This window comes from Dicentrarchus labrax, unplaced genomic scaffold (genome assembly GCF_905237075.1).
Source record: "Dicentrarchus labrax unplaced genomic scaffold, dlabrax2021, whole genome shotgun sequence".
Classification (NCBI taxonomy): Eukaryota; Metazoa; Chordata; class Actinopteri; family Moronidae; genus Dicentrarchus; species Dicentrarchus labrax.
The window spans coordinates 12,900,506-12,920,065 of record NW_026136711.1 but is presented as its reverse complement, the minus strand read 5'-3'; the positions used below and the strand labels follow the sequence as shown (position 1 = coordinate 12,920,065).

General features: G+C 40.9%; 1 protein-coding gene across 4 annotated transcripts in view; it reads left to right on the top strand.

The window, feature by feature from the left end:
• The first annotated feature begins 298 nt into the window (after window positions 1–298).
• LOC127371589 (chemokine-like protein TAFA-1) overlaps window positions 299–19,560 on the top strand; it is a 101,281-nt gene continuing 82,019 nt past the window's right edge. Inside the window, exons 1-2 of one of the 4 annotated variants that reach the window (XR_007886418.1) lie at window positions 299–1,057; window positions 3,300–3,436. Coding sequence is in view for 1 of the 4 variants with exons in the window: in XM_051414470.1 (XP_051270430.1) it covers window positions 3,313–3,436 (124 nt within the window). In the remaining 3 variants the exon portion in view is untranslated. The remainder of the gene's footprint in view (window positions 1,058–3,299; window positions 3,437–19,560) is intronic. The other 3 variants (XM_051414470.1, XR_007886420.1, XR_007886419.1) reach the window with 3 other exon arrangements.

Sequence of the window (19,560 nt, the reverse complement as noted above, 5' to 3'; positions counted from 1 at the left end):
CTCGTAATGGATAATATGGAGATTGCAGTGCTCTGATGAGGCACTCTGCCTTCTATTAAAAGTGCCACGCTTGGAGCATATTTCACTTTCACCCCTCAAATGCTGGAAGGTGATGACTAAAAGAGGCATATTCAGTCATCCTCCCTCCACACCCGCTCCAACACTCACACACACACATGGGTACACGGATACACTCAGACACATCCGAAGTGAGCTGAAGGCTACACTCTCATGTCTCCTGACGTTGTGGATGGGAGGTTGGGATGTATAGAGGGGTAGGTTAATAAAGCATGCTTCATTTGCTGATGAAGTCTTGATGCAGAAGTGGGCAGTCTTGCTTTAAGACATGTGATCTGACTCTCTCTCAGCTCTCTCTCACTCTCTCTCTCTCTCTCTCTCTCTCTCTTTCTCTCTTTCCAGCTGGGCTACATTGTAATAGCCTACACACACACACACGCACGCTCACTCACACACTCTCCCTCTGCCTCTCTGACACAGACTCTCTACTTAGTGCGTTGGAGAGAGGACTGAGGCTCACACTATCAGCGCAGCTTCTCAATGGGGGGACGCAGCCAAGAGCAGACAGAGCAGTCATTCCACTGGAGCCTTCCGCTGCATGCGTGAGAAGGAGACGACAAGTGAGGGGGGTAAATTAGCTCCCTGTCATCACAACAGAGGAGTTCTACTGACGGAGAGGAGTGAAGGGAGGAGAGGACAAGAAATCTGATCGTATACGTGGCTGATACAGCAGTGACATGATCAGCCTCCCATCCCTCAAATCCTGGCCAGTTTGTGACTTAGAGCCCTGGGTGTCTTGCTTTTGGTGACTGACTGTGTTGCCACGGACTTCAAAAGAGAACCACGAAACGCTCCAGATTAGAGAATATTGACGAGAAGAACATCATTTTGTGCAGTGTTCGGCTTATCTGGTACTGGAATTTCAGGCGGGAATCCCTGGCTTCAAAGTATGGATGGATTAAAGACAGAGGAGTGAGTCTGCTGGGAAGGCAGGCAGTGATTCTGACTGAGCACCTTTCCTCCTGAACACACTGCTCAGGTAAGGGTGTGGGACTTTCAGGAATACCTCTGGTGTTTGGGGAAGGGATTTGTGGGGTGGGGTGGGGGGTACTTAGACAACTGTATCGTAGGATACCCACACAATACTGCTTGTTGAAAAATGTTGAGTAAAGGTGAAATGTCTGGCCTCAGTGTATGTAAGTAGTGAAATATGAAAAACAGCGTCTATTAAAAACATCCTGTATACCATAATACTAATAATTTTTAAGCAATATGTTATATAAGTTTTAATCATGTTTAAATGGGGCACATATGTTGCATTTATCTTGTAAAAAAAAACTACAAACACGAGTCAATGTACAGGCTGAAATAAATACTTTAAGTGCATGGTGTTTAATACAATTCTAGTTGAGATGTATTTAGACAGGAGCCTGTATCGTCTCGATCATTCTGAGTGTGTGGCAGTCAGACAGTATGATTCATCACTGAAGTTGCGATAAAAAAGCCCACTTATAATTACCTTAAATCAACGTTGCAGGCAGGTGCATGAGTAGGTTGTGCGCCTGCAGGTGTGTCTGCTGTTCTGTTCCTCGACCGCGTTTACTATCTCATGTTGGACTTTAGGAACAGAGGAGCTGTCCTCTCCCGTTTTATGTGAGACTACAATACTGAGAGTAAACTGTTTTCTTTCTTGCTTGGCAAACAATACATATATATATTTATTAAAGAAAATGAGGCTACAACAGCGACTAAGAGAGTTTGGGTCTGTGTTCCTGAAAGCTGCTCTCTTTTCCTCTGAAGTTCCTTTAAAACGATGCCCATACTTGTTTTCGTTTTATTTAAAGTCGGCCGTGTGTCTTCATCGCTGGTAAAACGCTGCTGGTAAGAGCACATTTTATTTTCGACAAGAATGCATTCCGATAACCGGGAGGAGCTCAGAGTCTATGCAATATGCAGTTAACCATGCAAGCGCAACGCTTCTTTTTGAATATGCACCCAGCTTGGCGAACAGAAATACTGTGTGGTTAAAAAAAGAGAGGAAAACATACCCATGGGAGCAGTTCACATTTCCACAAAACCGCGGATTATGTTGGATTTAGTGCAGGGGTGGGGATTTACAATGTGCTGTTCATAAGTATATGCTTAATTTTCGCTGAATATTAAGCAGCCTGAATGTCACTGAGGGCGCAAAACACATTAACACACACGGCACAATTTAGTAATGTCTAAATGGCTTTAATCTCAAATGCACATCAAAACACAAAGTGGTCTAGTTGGAGCAAGCAGTGGCTATAGTGCCTTTCTGGAAACAATTTACTGGATCAGACCATCATATTCCCCCAGAAAGTCCCCACCTCAGAGAAAAATGCCAAATGCAAAACAAATGCATTCAGCGCCTGCCATACAGCAAGTGCTTTAGGTGAAATATATTCTTCTTCAGAACTAATGATCAGTCCAAGGATTATTTGTTCTTCCAAACAGACATCAACAGTTTCATTGTATTTGGCAGGGAGCCTATAAACACACCAAGCCAGAGTTTTGTTTAGAGGAGGTGGGGTGATGCTTTTAAATTTCCCACTGTGGGGTCCTGAATGGAGAGAAGTGGTAATAACACCTGGAAAGGAGGAGAGACTCATTATTCAGTGAGGGCTAAGGCGTGTCTCCATATGCTGGCCCTCACCAGCCATTAGGCAGTTGCTGAACAAATCTGCAAGAAGGGTGTTCCTGCTTTGTAATGCAGCCTTTTATAAACTTTTAAAGTGTTCAAAGATTCAGTGTTGTTACTGTTTCTGTTAATGGAACTGTAGTTTTCATGAAGAGGTGACATATTTCATTATACAATTATTACAGTCTGACAAGAGATCGCAGCAGGTTATTTTCCTTTTTCTTTATTTCATTCTTTATTTTTGTGTGGTACATGTCCTTTTCACACTGCAGCAGGTTTGGACAAGGCAGATATTGACTAGATTAACTTAGTGTTTTCTCATTTGTTTGAGTCTTTCGTCTGCAGGATTTTTTCCTTGAAACCTTGATCTCTTTTTCTTTTCATTCCTAGCATTATTATTGGAAAGTAACCCATGCACATACCTTTTGAATAAATTATACTTTATATTGGTCTAAATATTTCTAGGTGATATCAGAGTATATCAGACAAACATCACCTATTTGTTTCTTTCAATCGATACATTTAACACAATATGTGTGTTGTGAATATATAGACATGCTATATAATACCCCTTTTTCCTTGTTGTTTCTCCCCCGCTGTGTGTGCTGTCCTGCAGACTCGGCCTTACCATGTCCTGGTTGTTGGCCATGTGGATTAGCCTCGGCTTCCTGCTGTTGTGCCAGGCCTCACTCTACCAGACCATCCAGCAGCACCATGTGGCCCGGCCCGGTCACACCGACATTCTCACCCTGGGTACGTGTATCTCCTTGTCATACTTCAGCTTCACAGCACAGCCTTAACGGTGCGAGACGTTGCCCCCTCGGTGGGACAGGAGTTCTTGGCTTTGCCTGTTTAAAAAGCAACAGCAAGAGACTGCTGCAGTATGTCAGAATGATTTGCCACAGTACTGTACTGTAACATGATGATTCACCATGCTTGCAGTCATACAGGATAAGCAAAGAGGGAGACTACTAATTGTGCTTCTGATTGCAGGTTACGTACTTATATTTAGTCATACTCAGATTTATGTACCCATATACATTTTGTGCTATTTATGGAAGAAATATTTAGACTCTATATATTGTTGCTGCATACTTCGGTTTGAATCTGACTATGGAAGCGCTGTTAGACAAAGAGCATCTTCAGACACTGAGAGTTAGCTGGTGGCAAGATGATTTGTGAGTGCGGTGAGGAATTCTTGACTACTACACCCTGAATCTTCCTGGCAGACTGTTACGAGTAGGACAAGCTGGGGCAAAAATCCCTATTACTCTGCTGGTAGCCAAGGGAGCTTTGATCACTGTGGCTTAGATGGAAATGACAATTATGTTTCCCTCTTTTGCACTGGAAACATTTGGCAATTAAGCCCGACGCCTTCTTCACCGTAGGGGCAAAAGGGGAGGGTAGACGCAGAGGCGGATCTAATTCTCTGATTATGGGAAAGCTTACCAGCATTTCTTATGGTGTATGTGGGAGTGTTACAGGGAAGGCAAAGGTTTTCTAGAGCAAAGCAAAGGCTTTCTTTAAGCTTCTAACAATGAGTGTGACTCCCATGCTGAACCCTCGTACAGAGTGTGGCTCTCTCCAGAAGCCAAGCGGCTGTTAAACATTGATGCTATCTTCTGCTTGGTTCCCTTTGTGTGCGTGTGTGTTGCATTGCCAGGCAAAAAGGCAGTAATTGAAGCACAGCAAGAGGACAAAAAAAAATAGAAAATCCAGCATCGAATTCTCCATGCTTGTGTTGAACATTGGTGACTTTAAGCAGCATGTCGGAGAATTGGCTTACTTTTACTATGGAACAGCTGACACATGAAAATCCCAGCTATGATAGATGGAAAGTTCTCAAAGTATCCCGGTCCCGTTAATTGGAACAAGAGGGTGAGGGATGAGCGACAGAGAGCTCTGAATGAATTTTTAAAGGCTGGCTTCTAGTTTTTCTGTTTTTTTCTTTTCTTTTTGACTGGTTGGCAAGTCGAGCTTGGTGCCAAAGATGTACAAGGAAGTGCAAGGCTCAGTAAGTGTCTCTTGAATAATGCAGTGGTCCCAAAGGGGGAGAAGGGGGAAAAAATAAGAACCCCCCACCCTCAAACCACCACCCCTGGTATAATTTAGAAGAGTCATCCAGGCAAAGGATAGTTATAACTGAGTGATCTTTAAGGCTTCCTGTCAGACCGATCAACTCACACAGTTACTGCATACAACACCGAGGACACTACGGACATGTACATGCTCACACATTTACACACCATTTTCTCACTGAGGCCATTATGGTGTGGCATTTTCATGGTTCCTCTGGGGATACTGGAGGTGTGTTCAGGACACATGAAGTCTGAGAGGATGCAAACTTACACACTGCAGAGGTGGATGATAAACACACACAAACACTGTTGGTTTGATATTTTTAAGTCTCAGGTTTCATTAACGTTATTAGACTGATTTAGGCTAAATAATGTCATGAACTGGTAATCAAAAGAGAGACATTTTACAGTATACACCAGCATTCACACTTAGTCCTGTTACAGTATTATTTTGACACAAGTACTCTCCAGAAAACTTTTGAAATTAAATAGAACTGTGATGGATGACAGCCATAATTGGTGCTGACAATCATAATCTGAGGGTGTGTTATGATATTTTACTAGTATAATCAGCAGGCTTCCCAGGGATAATGGTCTATCACAACTGGGTGCTCGAAGAGAACACGTCTCTGTCTGTTTTTTTTTCCTTCTGCTCGGCAACTGTACAATTTACTGTACATCGTGTTTTTCTAAGAGGATTAAGCTGACATCAATCTTACTCGGCTGTGGAGTGGCGTTAACCGATCTAACCAGAACTGCTCTCTCAGAATTGAAATGCTATGATGAATATTTGAATTAGAATTGATTTTATAATTTGAGAAGCTCTCTGGTTTCATTGAGGCCAGAACCCTCAGATATAAATAGATATGGCTATGTAGGACGTAGCACAAAAGAGATGTCTTGCCTTGAAAAATCCATTGGCTTTAATGCTATGCTGTTTTCCGTAATCAAATAATGTCCCTGTGTTTCTACAGGATGATGAAAAGATGTGTGCTGTACAGAAAATCAAGTTGTAAAATTGTTTAATTAATGAAGCACGAGAAGTAAAGGATTCAAATATCTATGCTGATAAACAGATTAATAGAAATTGTTTTTAATCTTAGACTCACACATGCCATCCATTTGCTGAGATTATTGATTCATTATCTTTAAAATTGCTTGATGACAAGATAAGTGAAGCTGTTGTCCTGTACCTTGCAATGTGACATGCTTTAACTACTGTATCGCCTTCTGGACAGTCAGAAGCCAAGTCTTGAAGTGAAATAGGGGGTTGGTTTATTGTAAGAAACCATGTCCTAAAATAAATTTCTGTGGGTCTTGGCATGCAGCCTGGCTGACTGCCTGAGAGACTGAGTGGTACAAAAACTCACAAACCACCCCACATAGACAAAGATACCCAGACAAAGGGGCTGTGTGGGTATCTGAGGAGGGAAAGTGAAGGTCATGTTGAGCTAGGTACGGATGTAATCCTCCAGCCTGTTGAAGCATCTAACAATGTTTGAGAAATCAACTTATCTGCCGTTTGCAACAGTGAACATGAGAGTGAATACTGAAAAAAATGTGCTGAGATAAAGTTTTGAGATCCATTTATTTATTTATTCCGAATGTTTCTGTGACAAATCGGTATAGTCACCGCTGAGGCGGAGATTGAGTAACGAGTTGCCTGACTGCTTCGTCACCTGCTCAGGAAGCGGCGCCGCTCCCTTTCCCATGAGCCTCTGCTCCACACAGCCTCCCCTGCGTCCTGCTAGTGCGGCTGAAGATTGATGGCGGACTGATTCTGGACAGCCAATTCTGGTCTCTCAAGAAATAATCCACTACATTGACAGATGAGCTGAATGTGACATGACACACACAAGCACTCTCCCCACCTGCCAACACAGTGAGCACGAGTGCTCACTGCCAAGACTGCTGCTGCACAAAATCAGGCCACTCTTGACAGCACATAGTATTGGACTCCATCACAAGTCACTAAAAGAGTAACCAATTGCTGGCAGAAGTTACTGTAGATTAGGTGTCTTCTAAAGATAAAATGAAAGTGCCTACTGATGTGTTTAGTGTATTGTGATTATATTACAGTTACCCTTGTTCAGCTGAAGTATGCATACGTCATGTTCATGTAATGTATCAATACCCAGAGGGGCAGTCTGAATATAACAACACTTTAGCAGCTGCTTTGTTTTATTATGGCTCTGACAGGGCAGTTTAAGAAAGTCTCAGATCTAATAGATGTGATTCTTGTTCCAGGTGGAGCTGTGAAACTAACTCCACTAGCCTGTTCCTCTTAGATTGCAGTCTGTTGCTGATGTTTTGTTTGACCACTTTTTTGTCAGCCATGGCACTACAGTATATATTGCACTGTTACAGGACTGTACTGATATTATTAAATGCCTTATTATGTAAGTTACCTGCTGTTCATTTGAAAGAGTGTCATAATCAAAAGCTGAAATTAAATGTGATTATACTGTGAGTGGCAGCCATAGGCATACTGGTTTTGTACATACACGGAAGATTTTATACATGACAGCACAAAATGGGTTATGATACAGCTGGAAAGGCTGAAAACTTATGCTGCTTTTGTGTTTTCATCCATTGATTTGAAATGTCTTGTAAAGTCTAATCACAAATGATTGGAAGGCCTTTTAATGAGCTCATTGTTCAATGTGCCATAATGCTCCTTCAGTGTAGAAAACTCTTTGAGGTGGAAGGAACGTGCAATTACTTTGATAAGCCAAGATGCATCATATGGTCAAATAAGAGTAACAATTTGATCATAAGGAAGGATGTGTTTTGTAAATTAAGAAATGCATCTTCTACTTTAAAAGCGCAACCTGTCAAAATACTGTACTGCTCGACTTTAGCTTTTTGTATCTATTGAAGCTCCAGTTTTTTAACTTGAGATCTAAAGATGGGGATTTTTTCTGGGGAAAGGAAAATCTGACAAGATACAGGTTGTCGAAAAAAACCTTGAACTTCATTTAGGATAGCTGTCTTTTCGTAAATGAGGACGGGGTAGAAGTCTGGAAGCTATACATGCACACAGTATGAATTGATTTTTTCCCCCTTCTTTTTTTATTCCTTTCTACTGCAGAACGGATGGCTGCTTTAGAAGATTGATGATTTTTCTGGCAGTGTTTGGGAATGTTAAGAAATTAGCTTCACTGGCTCACAAACTGAATGCACACCATTTTCAGCTCGGAACTCATTTTCATAGTTCTCAGACTCCTCATCGCAATAGCTCAGTGTTAGCGCCGGAAACAGAGACGTGAACGTGTACCTTTTTTTTTTACGCATTCATCTTCAAAGTGGTAATCTTGCTGCTTTGCTTTTTCTGTGGAGGTGTTTTTTATGAACAGAAGATCCATCCATACTATCCACAGGAGCAGCTTACCATATAGACTCTCTGTGTTTTTGTTTTGCCATTAAATCTGCTTTATTTACATCCTCATTAAACTGTGGGGACTAATTAGAGTGAGAATTGATGGTGAAAGAAAATTCAATTAAATTACAGTCACTTGAATGGATGATGCCTGAGTCATATAAGTGGATGAAAAGGAATCGTTTGATCTGCCTAGCAGCATTGGCTCATGTGGAAATACAGCCACATACAGTATAAACCACATACACATTTATGTACACACGTACACACACACACACACACACACAAACGAACACAAACACATCCGAGTCATTACTGTTCAGGGTTGTGGAATAGCCTTTTATGTGGTTGCAGTAGGCATGTTTCCATCCATGCTATTTTGCTATTCACTTGTGTGTGTTTCATGTAAAACCGCCAAGTGAAATCGGGTGATGAAAATCATAAATTATATGACACAAATTTAATTACAAACATTCATTTCTTGAACATGGCATCTACAAATCCAGTGTTTTGCCAACAGAGGAACTAAAATCCTATAATGTACCTCCACATGGGATTATAATTGCTTTGAGAACTCTGGGCTTAGGTGGAGAGCTCATCAGCACTATGTGATCCCACGTTCTATCACACAGCATGCCCTTCGAGGTAATGAAAGCAACCTTTCTAAAAACTAGGCAATAAGTGCCTGATCATTCAGGTGCCGAGCAGCACTCTCTCCGTGCCTGGCCTCTTCCCCCAGCCCTCCATCCTCCTGTCCCCCCTCCTCCCTCTCCCCTCCATCTCCTCGTCTCTATCGGCCCCTCAGACGATTTGTCATGGATCAGATGAGACAATTTGTCATGGATTAGTGCACTTAAATGTCTGTGTGATAGTGGAAGCAGTCACTGGAAAAGCTTAGGAATCCTATTACACTGCGTTTTATGGCCGGCAAGAGGGGAGGGAGGAGTGGAGGTTGAATTGGCACTTTCTATGGCCTGTATGCCATTTCTTGACTTTTTCCTCCACACATAATCAGATATTCACTTAGAGGTGAGCTCAACTAATGCGTCTAAACTGGGAAAGTAGACCAGACGTTATATTCTTGGTTCACCACTTGCTGCTATATGCTGGCATTTAACTGACCGTTTGCTAAGCCCCGCTACGCTACTGTTTCTACTGTCAAGCTTTCCGTTCCTCTGCTCATAAGCATCTTACTGTGTTAACAGTGCTAGATATACCCCTCAAGACTCATTTTTGTTTCCAGATGGTTTGTTTTAAAACAATAACCCTGTAAAGAGGTTTTAAATATGCTGTTGTTAGTCTAATACTAGCTTATTAGCTCCAACACAATGGAATTTTTCTAATGTAACTCACAAATTATTTGCAACTATTTGCAACGCCCCTTGCCTTAGCAAATAATGCTGGGTTACTCAGGCATGCTAACATCTGCAGTTAATGCTAGAGCAGACAAACAGTGTCAAAAACTGCTTAGATACAGGTTACAGAGTATAGTTTTATGAGAGCCTCATGCACACCTCATGGAGAAATTTAAAGCTTGTCAGGCCTGTCCTACCTAGTTACGGTTGCTACGGTTGTTGGGGGTTAGCAAATGGTCAATTAGGATGTTGTTTGCCTTTTCAAGATCGTTACAGTACAAACTTTACCCCCTACTGCACCTACTCATTTCACCGTATTAGCGATACATTTGTAGCTCAATGTGAACAGTCTGTATTTTGAGGGCTACTTGGAACAGTGAATGAGTCAGTGAGAAATAATTTATGTTTCTCTCACAGTTTCATATTCTCTCTTGCCAAACAGATTCTGATTCACCTGTGGCAATATTGCCATGTCATTAGTATTTACTTGCTCAGCGGTCTTTCTCATTTCAAGCCCTTAAGCGCATGTACTCTGGTGCATTCTCTCCCTCCTTGAGTGAGATTAGGTGGTAGTCGATTAGATCCTGTTCTTCTCTGATGTCAAATGATTGTCTCAGAGAGAGTGCACATGTGCCATTTAACACAGTTGGCTCTTTCCACCAATTATTTACAATAAATAGAAGAATATGATAATAGACAAACCAATCACACAGTGAAAAAGAGTGTTCAAATAACCCATCTGTCTACCAACACCTTGGGATACACGTCTATGTCTCATAGTCTATTTTCAGTTGCCTATTTTTAATAGTCCTCTATGTGTACTTTTTTTCTGTCAGGTTTTATTCATTCCAGCTCCTTGCAGCACATCCATTGTATTTATACTAAACAGAGTAGCAGAAAGTGACTGTATCATACATTATTACTATCTTTATTCATACAGTATCTTATGCAGCTTCTCTATCACCTCTAGGCCCCTGAAGCCCTTTAGTAGCGTCTTGCTGAAGTGAAATAGCTTGCTTATGTTAATGGACCAGAGACACACTGCCAGGTAATTGTGATGCAGCAGAGCTACTTTGTGGCATCATTTAGAACCACTGCGGGGGACAAATGTTACTCATTGAGTGTTTTGTTTGCAGAGGACTCACTTTGCCCCAGCACCTCATTTACCCAGTGGCAGTCAAATTAGGTTGTCTTAACCATACTACTAATTTACTCTCCAAATTGTTTCCCCTTTTTTTTTCAATCAATTTAGTAGAAAACATTAGTGACATACTGTATATATAAATATTTTAAGTCACAATTCAAGAAATGTGACAGACAGCCAACATAATCCAAAGATAACTTTTAAGTTGTATGCTGGAAGCTATCTGCTGGATGTAAATAGGAAACTGTTTGCTAACAAGCTTGCCTTATCAACTTTATTGGATTACAATATGTCAGTGTTGTGTTTACAACTTGTTTCCTCTGCTATAAGTGGCCAAAAAAAATATCATACCATATCATGTTACCCTTCTAAACGTACACACACCCCACTTACATACACTCACAAAATGTGTGAAAACCACTTCATCTTTGCACCTTCTGTGTTTCAGAATTGTTTTCACACTCCTTACAACATGAAATTTGAGATGCATATATTCAATTTGTTGCCAAGGTGACTTGCTTTCTCAGTTCAGTCCAGTGAATCACTCATTCGAGCCCTGACAGGGGACAAAAAATTGATTATGGGGTTTGGAATTATGGAAACAGAAATCCTCTTGCTTGAATATGTCCCCACTTGTCAGACAAATGATTGAAAGTCTGTCTAAATTTTCCACCCGGGGTGCTCTGTCAGCATTAGCTGAGGTCCATTTGTCTTGTCTGATGTGTCTGGATGAATCCATGCGGCTGCTGTGCCGAGGCAGCACCATATTGTCTTATCACAGCTTTATCTGACAGTAGACGTCTAATAATGGAACTTAGGTTGAGATGTCACAGTTAGCTGTTCATCACTGCTATACAGAATACAACACATGAGATGGACACAGCAAAATACCTGAATAAATAGACAGAATATCTTTTCACACTATTGTGTACCTTGTATTAAATGTGCCAGTCACTGTACATGGCAAGAACGGTGACAGACTGGTGAAAATGTGGGAGGACAATTAGTATACACTGGTCCTGCGATGTATCTTCATTTGCCACAGTATCTCCAGCTCATGTCAGGTTCACTGAACATGGCTCAATGCCCTCATACCTTCCTGCTCGGTGCCTGTTGGCCAGGAGAGTGAGAGAATGAAGGATGAGGTGGCACCTGCATGTGTCTGTCTGTAGCCTAATGACCCAGAGGAGCTTTCTCTCTCACACACTGCCTCTCCCCTCACTTTTATGCTCTTTATCTTAGCCGTTCTCCGGACACCTCTTCTGCCTATCAGCTTTGCAGCTCATCTGCCTCAGGTTATATCCCAATCTCATTCTTTTACTCACAAACTCCTCCTTACATCAGTTTCCTCTGTGGACTTGCCAAAAAAGACACGTTTAACTTCAATTATCTTGGGAAACTGAGCAAAGCTGGCAGTGTGTATATGCAAGGAAATATTATTTAGAACCTCAGGCAGCAAGGCGGGCTGTGTAGGATTTTCTCTTCCTCATTTTGTGTCCCATAGGTTTATGGGTAGGAGCTACTGAGCTTTTCTAGCAAAAAGACCTTTTGACCTGCTTTCTGTAAATTTTGTGAGTTGAGTTTAAATGAGGATTAATGCCTGCTCTAAGGAACCTGTTCAACCTTTTCCCTGAAGGCATCAACAAAAGTATGAGGATGGCATACATGTGTACAAAATAAGTTATTGGAACTGAGCTGATAGAGCTGAATACCTTTCCACATGCCGACTTTGATCATAACATCTTTTCCTCGTCCTTGTGGATTTCATTCCTCTCTGAGGCATAAACTGCAAGGCACACATGCATGCTAAATAAAGAGTGCTGGAACTGTACTGATGTATAACTGGATCCCTCACCTCATCTTCTATCATAATATTTTTTTCTCTGTCCTTGTGGAGTTGAATCTGCATCAAGGCCTGTGAGCTTAAGCTCCTTCATGAAAGACAAACAAAAACATCAGTTTTTATAATCTTGCTGCTAAGCTTTTACATTTGTAGGAGATTCAGGCCAAGTCAGGGTGCAAAATCTTTTCATCCCTTGCATCCACAAAGGGAGAGCTGCAGTATGGCCCGACATTAAGCCCGAAAGCAAACTGCGCAGGTTAATGTATGCTATCCATACCACAGCAAAGGTAAAAGCAGGAAAATCAATGGACTGGACATTCAGGTTTAAGCTCCAGATACCGTTTAATATTTAACCGAGTTTGTGCTGTAAAAATGATTTCCTTAGACAAGTTAAATGCTGGAATTTTTCTCTTTTCTTACAAGCCATGTTCCCCATTGATGGCCTATGTTCCTGTAAACGTGTGTGACTTGGTGTAAGCGTGTAATGAAAAGTCTACTCAGCTGAGCCAATGTGCTCTATTCTCGTCAGGATCAAGGGCTTTAGTTTCGCTCTCAGCAGATGCAAAGAAGCACAAGAACAGTGTGATGTTTCTCTGAAGAGAGAAGTACCTCTGGCTCACTTACTGTATATTAGCTTTTAGTATTACATTCCACCTCTTCCCCTGTTTTGCTGAGTGCAAGCCTCTTGTAGAGCTGCGCTCACATCTCAACACGACTCCCCCTCTTCTCTTAGGTGCAATCAAAGCATAGTCTTTGATTTAACCATGAATAAAATACAGAAATGTTTTGTGATACATTCACTGGAGTGAACAGCACCTCTGTGTAGTTTGGATGCTACACTTTTTCTCTTTTTTTGTACAGAATTTTTTTTACAGATTGCATGTCAGGCAGAGAGCTAGAAGAAAGAGAAGAAGCTGGATCTGTCTGAGCACTATTCATTCACTATTTTAGTCACTTATGTCATACCTCCACACCTTTATCTTCTGTCTAAATACAGGATGGATATGCTCATATGCTATTAGCATGGTGATAATTCTCTATATATGATGGAGCATCACCTTTAGCAGGAGTTGTTGGGATAGAGGAGCTGTGTGCATCTTGTCAGGGCAGTCAAACCAGACTGTGTCTCTGTGCACCAGCATGCTGCTGTAGTGATGTTATTACAGTTTGGGATGATTCACATGAGAGGGCAGGCAGGCAGGCAGTCAGAAAGCGTCACAGTTTTTTTTTCTTAGCTTTTCAGTAAATGAGAAACGTCACCCACAGCTGCAGCTGGGGCAGGCTTGAGGGGGTACATATTCAAAGAGCAATGACTATTTGTTCCACTGGTGTAATGCAGGCGGCGTTATACACCAGAGGGTAAAAGAACACACACTAAGAAGGGTGATGGTAAAGAGAATACTTAGCTAGTGAAGAGGAAGAGGTAGGGCAGAGTAGTGAAGACAATGGAAACCTCGAACAAGGCTAATTAGGGGCTGGAAATATGAGTTTGACTCAGAAAATATCTGTTTCTGACAGGCTGCTCACTGCTCTGACATTGTGAAATCCACCCTTGAAAAATTCATAGCATAGTGTGTGTGTGTGTGTGTGTGTTGTGTGTGTGTGTGTGTGTGTGTGTGTGTGTGTGTGTGTGTGTTGTGTATGTGCATGTTGCCTTTTGAGTGCACAACATTGTGTCTGGGGTTGAAATGTGCAAATAGAAAAGGTATCATTTCCCCACTGAGGTACAATAGTGTTATCACATTTACAACCTTGAACTTTCTGTTGGATTGTACCTTTTGATAACTTGGTGTTATTTATGTGTCATACAGCTTCCAGTCCAGCCTTATTTTTATTGACTTTTCTTACAGTAGAATAGCAATATAATTTACAGTAACATTCCATGTATTTCTCTTTGCGTATAGTTTGTACGTATTCGAGTGCATGTCACATTTGTATCTAATGGTGTGTCATTATTCTTTATTTACTTAGCTTAAATTGGACAAACTTTACAATGTCAAATCAATCTTAAATTAACTGCTGTTCTAGCTCACAAAAATGCCTCAAATAAAGATAAAGGGATGTGGGAATAAAATTTATGGCAGCATGTTTGAGAAGGGTTATTGCTTGTGGAGACCATGTCCTCCTATGAGAGACTGAAAGCTCAGTGTAATTCAATCACCAAAGATGTCAACAGTCAGTGTATAGTTTTGACCTAACCATTAGGGGCCAGCATGTGCTCTGATTTATCTTAATTCTGTATTGTTTCATCAAGTCAGGTTTGGTCTTATTTATTTTTTCTGATTTGACTTTTCCCATTTGACAGTTTTTACTGTGGTATAAAAGTGTAACTTAGTTCTAATCAAGTTTTAGGTGATTCAATTCTGCAATGGTTGGGACTCGGATCTGGTTAAAATTAGATCTATATTGGTTTTGGCTCTGGTCAAAACTCTACTTGAAATATTGTTTGGTACAATTAAGTATGCAGATACACAAACTCCATGAAATCAAATTGCAAAGAACAAAGTACAAAAAACAAAACAGAACTTTGACAAATGAAATTAAGGTTTTGAATATATATATATTCAACCAGACTCTATGTAAACACCACCAGGAATGACAGAGATTAGCACCAAAGTGGCAAAAAAAATTGTCTGAAAGCATCAGTAGATTAATCAATTATTCAGTCGACTATATTTTGATAATCGATTAATCGTTTCAATAAAGTAAAAATGCATTCAATATGGAAAATGTACTATGTTTCTTTGCCATATATGATATTAAACTGAATTAATTTGAATTTTGGACTTATGGTTAGATAAATCAAGAAACCTGAAGACCTGATTATGATATTCTGACATTTTATAGGTAAAACAAATAATCGTCAGATTCAATGATAATGAAAATAATTGGTTGTGGCCCGAATTGGCCTATAGACAGTATAAAACTATTTATCATTTAATGTTAAACTCAATTGCATGCTCTTTTTACCTTTTGTGTCACTGCATGAGTCTTTTTACAGTGTGCATAATATCCAAGTATCTGACACACCATCAAGACATCTGATTGTATCAGTGTTCCTAAATGGTGGGAACCATCCTCTCAGAATCGAAAATCTACAGTTTCTGTGATAAATGTTTCACGTATAACTGCCAGAATAGGATGCAGACACCTGGAATTAACTTTGAGCACCACTTCAGCGCTGAATCAATGAAGGGAGATTTTCCGGAGCCTGAGGAGATGAAAGCCCCACAGTTGTGCCTAACAGATGTTATCCAACACCAGCGCTGGAGATGAGGGGCCCTCTTTCTCACTCTAGGTGCGGCGTGCTAATGTTAGTAGTATTGGTGATATTGGAAGGTGAATACAAGCCCCTCAGAAAGTCTTACAGGCTCTCATGAACATGCCATCTCATCCTGAGGTGAATTGGATGAGGAGTGAGTACAGATCTCGTAAGTCCCCTCTAGGAGTCATGGCTCTCTCTGCAAGGGCACTCGTAATAGGTGTCTTACACATGGGACAGCAGCGATAAAACAGCCTCTTTTTCATGAGGAAGAGGGGATTATGTAGTGGTAGAGGAGGAATGTGGCACTTGTACTGTACATGTGAAAGATAAAAATCAACAGTAGGGGTATAAATTGTAGGTTTAACATTTGTAATACTGTAAAACATATAGGAACCATAAAGTAGTGACTAACCTTACCAATCTCTTATTGTTAGCCGACCAGGAAGCTTATTCTTTGTGGCTGAATATGAGAGTAAAGACAATTAGGCTCTCGTTTTCTGTGGATGTATGAATCCTGTTCAGGACTTGCTGCCAGTTGGAGGATGCAGCAATGTGTCTGAACCGTGAGAAAATTTGGCTGATCAATCTCATGTCCCCTGTCCAATGACTAGACCACCATCGATCATCGTTTACCCGTTACATCTCATTCCCAGCAAGATGCTTAGTTGCCATGTTGTAACAGTTTCCTCTGGACATTTGCATGCCTGGCTTGATTTACCTGTTTGTGTTTGCCTGTGTGTTTGTGACAAAGAGGGGAGAAGAGAATGAGCTTATGTGTATGCAAAAGAACAAGATAGGATGTGTCTGTGTGAGCCAACCAACCAGCTTGCTGCGGTGCTGTCGCTGAAGCCCGGCCAGACAGATGGCATCCATTTGATCAGGGAGATGCTGTAATGGTGGGCCAGGAGCAGCTAAGAGAGGCTGTTATTGGGTCTTCATGAGCAGAGCATACTTCCAGTCTGCCAGGCAGTGAAATCTTTAACCTTTTTAAAAAGCTTACCTTTTTTCCCCCTACTTCTCCACTGATGTAGTGGCTGATATGCCAGATTGTCATAATTATATTCTCAGAGCTCACGCTGTGTATATCATCAGTTTTTGGATGTAGACATGCCTGTGTGTCCACATTTAAAAGAGTTCGTCTTTTACTAACCATGCTAGTGGTTGTATGTACTTATGTCACGTAATTAGTTTTGTAGGCATTTGGTCATGAACCAAAGTATTGCAGAAACTGAAACTGAAAGATGTGGTACTGCTAAGAATAAACTATGCTGGCAGTCCTCATTGTAATAAAGAAATATGCCACCCAGATGTAAACAGTATTTTTAGGTGTTCTTAATACTGTAGTTCTTGGATGATAATGGAGTTTGGCATGGTGGCATTGACTTTATCAGACTGTGGCTGATGGGTGAGGGTGAATTTCACTGCCTGCTTTGGTCTTTTTATGGAATCTGTGGACAATAAAATAATAAAATCATGCCAGGCTTGTCCTTGTGGCATTGTACTACTGTATGTGATACAATAGGGGGCTCATGATGGGCTTATTTCTATGATTAATTAACAGATTTAAAGAGAATTCATTTCTCTGTACAAGTTTGATATCACCTAAGGTGTTTTCTAACATCCCCCAAACAAGCTCATCTTCACTGTGTTTGCAGCGCTACTTTTATATAGATTGTGTCCAGCTGTTTTTAAAGGTGTTAGATTTGAATGGGAATAGCTTTGTGTCTCAAAATAGTTTTTTTTACTTAAGTCCAACACAAAACATGCTATATTCAGAGTACACATTTTCCTTGTATTTGATATTAGATTAAAGGCGACATCTTAAGCGCACAGTGTGTTTAATTTCACTAAGAATACTGCGATTGTCTCCCCTTCTTTTCCTCTCGGTTACTTGTCATGGGGCCGAGGCATTTTCAGGATCACATTTGGCCCTTATCTCGTCACACTTGCAAATCCATTTTTTAAAAGGTTAGACATTAATGGCAAGAATCCCCTCCTTTCTCCTCCTCTTCTCCCTCCCACTTCTCAGATATGAGATTACACATTTCACCCTGAGCAACAGACAGAAACTAATCCGCAGTCCATGTGAGATATTAGGCCTATGCTCGCCGTGTGGCTGACAGCTCTGCAGGGCCAAGTTTTGATATTGGGCATTTAACAGACCACTGTAAAAATCCAGCTTCAGTTAGGCACTAAACCACACACAGATGTACACGCATGCAGACCCCCACACACTTGCTTTTTCACCATCCATGTTCTTAAATGAACTTCAACACAGCAGATGTTTCACGCTAGTGTTGATGAAAAACTATGTAGTGTCATTTCAAGTTTAGCAAATGTTAAATAGCAAGATAAGCATTAAGCCTATCGGAGTAAGTGTGATAAGTATCCCATTAAGTGCCCTATGGCTTCCACTTTCTCTCTGAATCAGTGGATCCTAAGTGGAGGAATTAATATTTAATGCTACTGGTAGAGTGCTACAGACACTTCCTGGGTGATTGCATCAAACTTGTGGTAGGTTTGACAGTATCAAACCCACCTCTTGACTCAGTCAATTGGCTCATCTAAAACATGAGCTACATCTATAACCAACATTCCTTTCATGTTGCCCCTATTTTGCTAGACATTTACATTTATTTTCTGCTTTTACCTGAATTTATCCCAGAGAAATGACGCCACATGGTAACTGTTGAGCCTGTTGAAAGAAAGAAAAATGTTTCTTACCACATACTGCCATGGATATCATCCATCTCATCATCATTCGAGATTTCGCTTCTCTGATGGATTCGAGCTCACACTTTCTACAAATGGATGAGATGAGCCTCCTGCACTGTCAAAACTTTCATTTATAATTGCCAACGCAAATCCCTACTAAGAAAGATTCAGTGAAAACAAAAGACCTGAAAAAAACAGCCTCAAATCACAGAGATGCCGATTCACACAGGAGTAATATTAGGACAAATGTGACAAATTTTTGGTGAAATTTGGTAATTTGCTGTGGATTTTTTACTTTACAAAGATCAAAGATGACCTCCACAATTATAACAAATTACTGTACAGTGTATCTGTCCGCAGCTAATCGCACATACTACTGGACCCATCAGACTGCTCTTTTTTATACTGAATGCTGACTCCTCACTCCTCTTAACCAGCCAGTAGGGATCAAAAACTGCTTCAGTTTGGAATCTTGTTTCCGCTAGGGTCAACTTACTATGTTGGACACATTAGTGTGGGCGGATTGTTTGAATTTTCATTTTAAAATTGGCCTTTTGGAATTGCGTGAGGTTTGTCTCCGTATGGCCTGTCTACTCTGGTTACCCCTTGATAATGTAACCATATTGTCTACCCTTCATTCTACTACTCATTCGTACACACTGGACACACAGCCTGCCCTGTGCTCCCTGTTCCCCACCCACATGCCCCCAGACACAACTGCGTGGCTTTGCACTATACTCAGCGCACTCTTCTAGTAGGAACTGTGGGCAGTTTTTTCATTGGCTTCTGTATTTTACAGCACTAATAATGGCAGCAGTATCAAACACACCGTCAGTATTTGAATATGAGTAACTACTGTTCAATCTGTTTTAAATGAAAGACAGACTGGACTGCAGTTTTAAGCCAGGGGGGAATTTACTCAGCATTCATCATGCATGTCCAATTCATTAGCATCTAACGCTTTATAGGGGTATCATAAATTTCAGATCTAAATTGCAACATCAAGAACTTAACCCTATTAATAAATTACCACCACACACTATGTGGATTTGTGTGAACCAACATTTCTGTGGCTTGAATAAATCAGTGCAGGGGTGT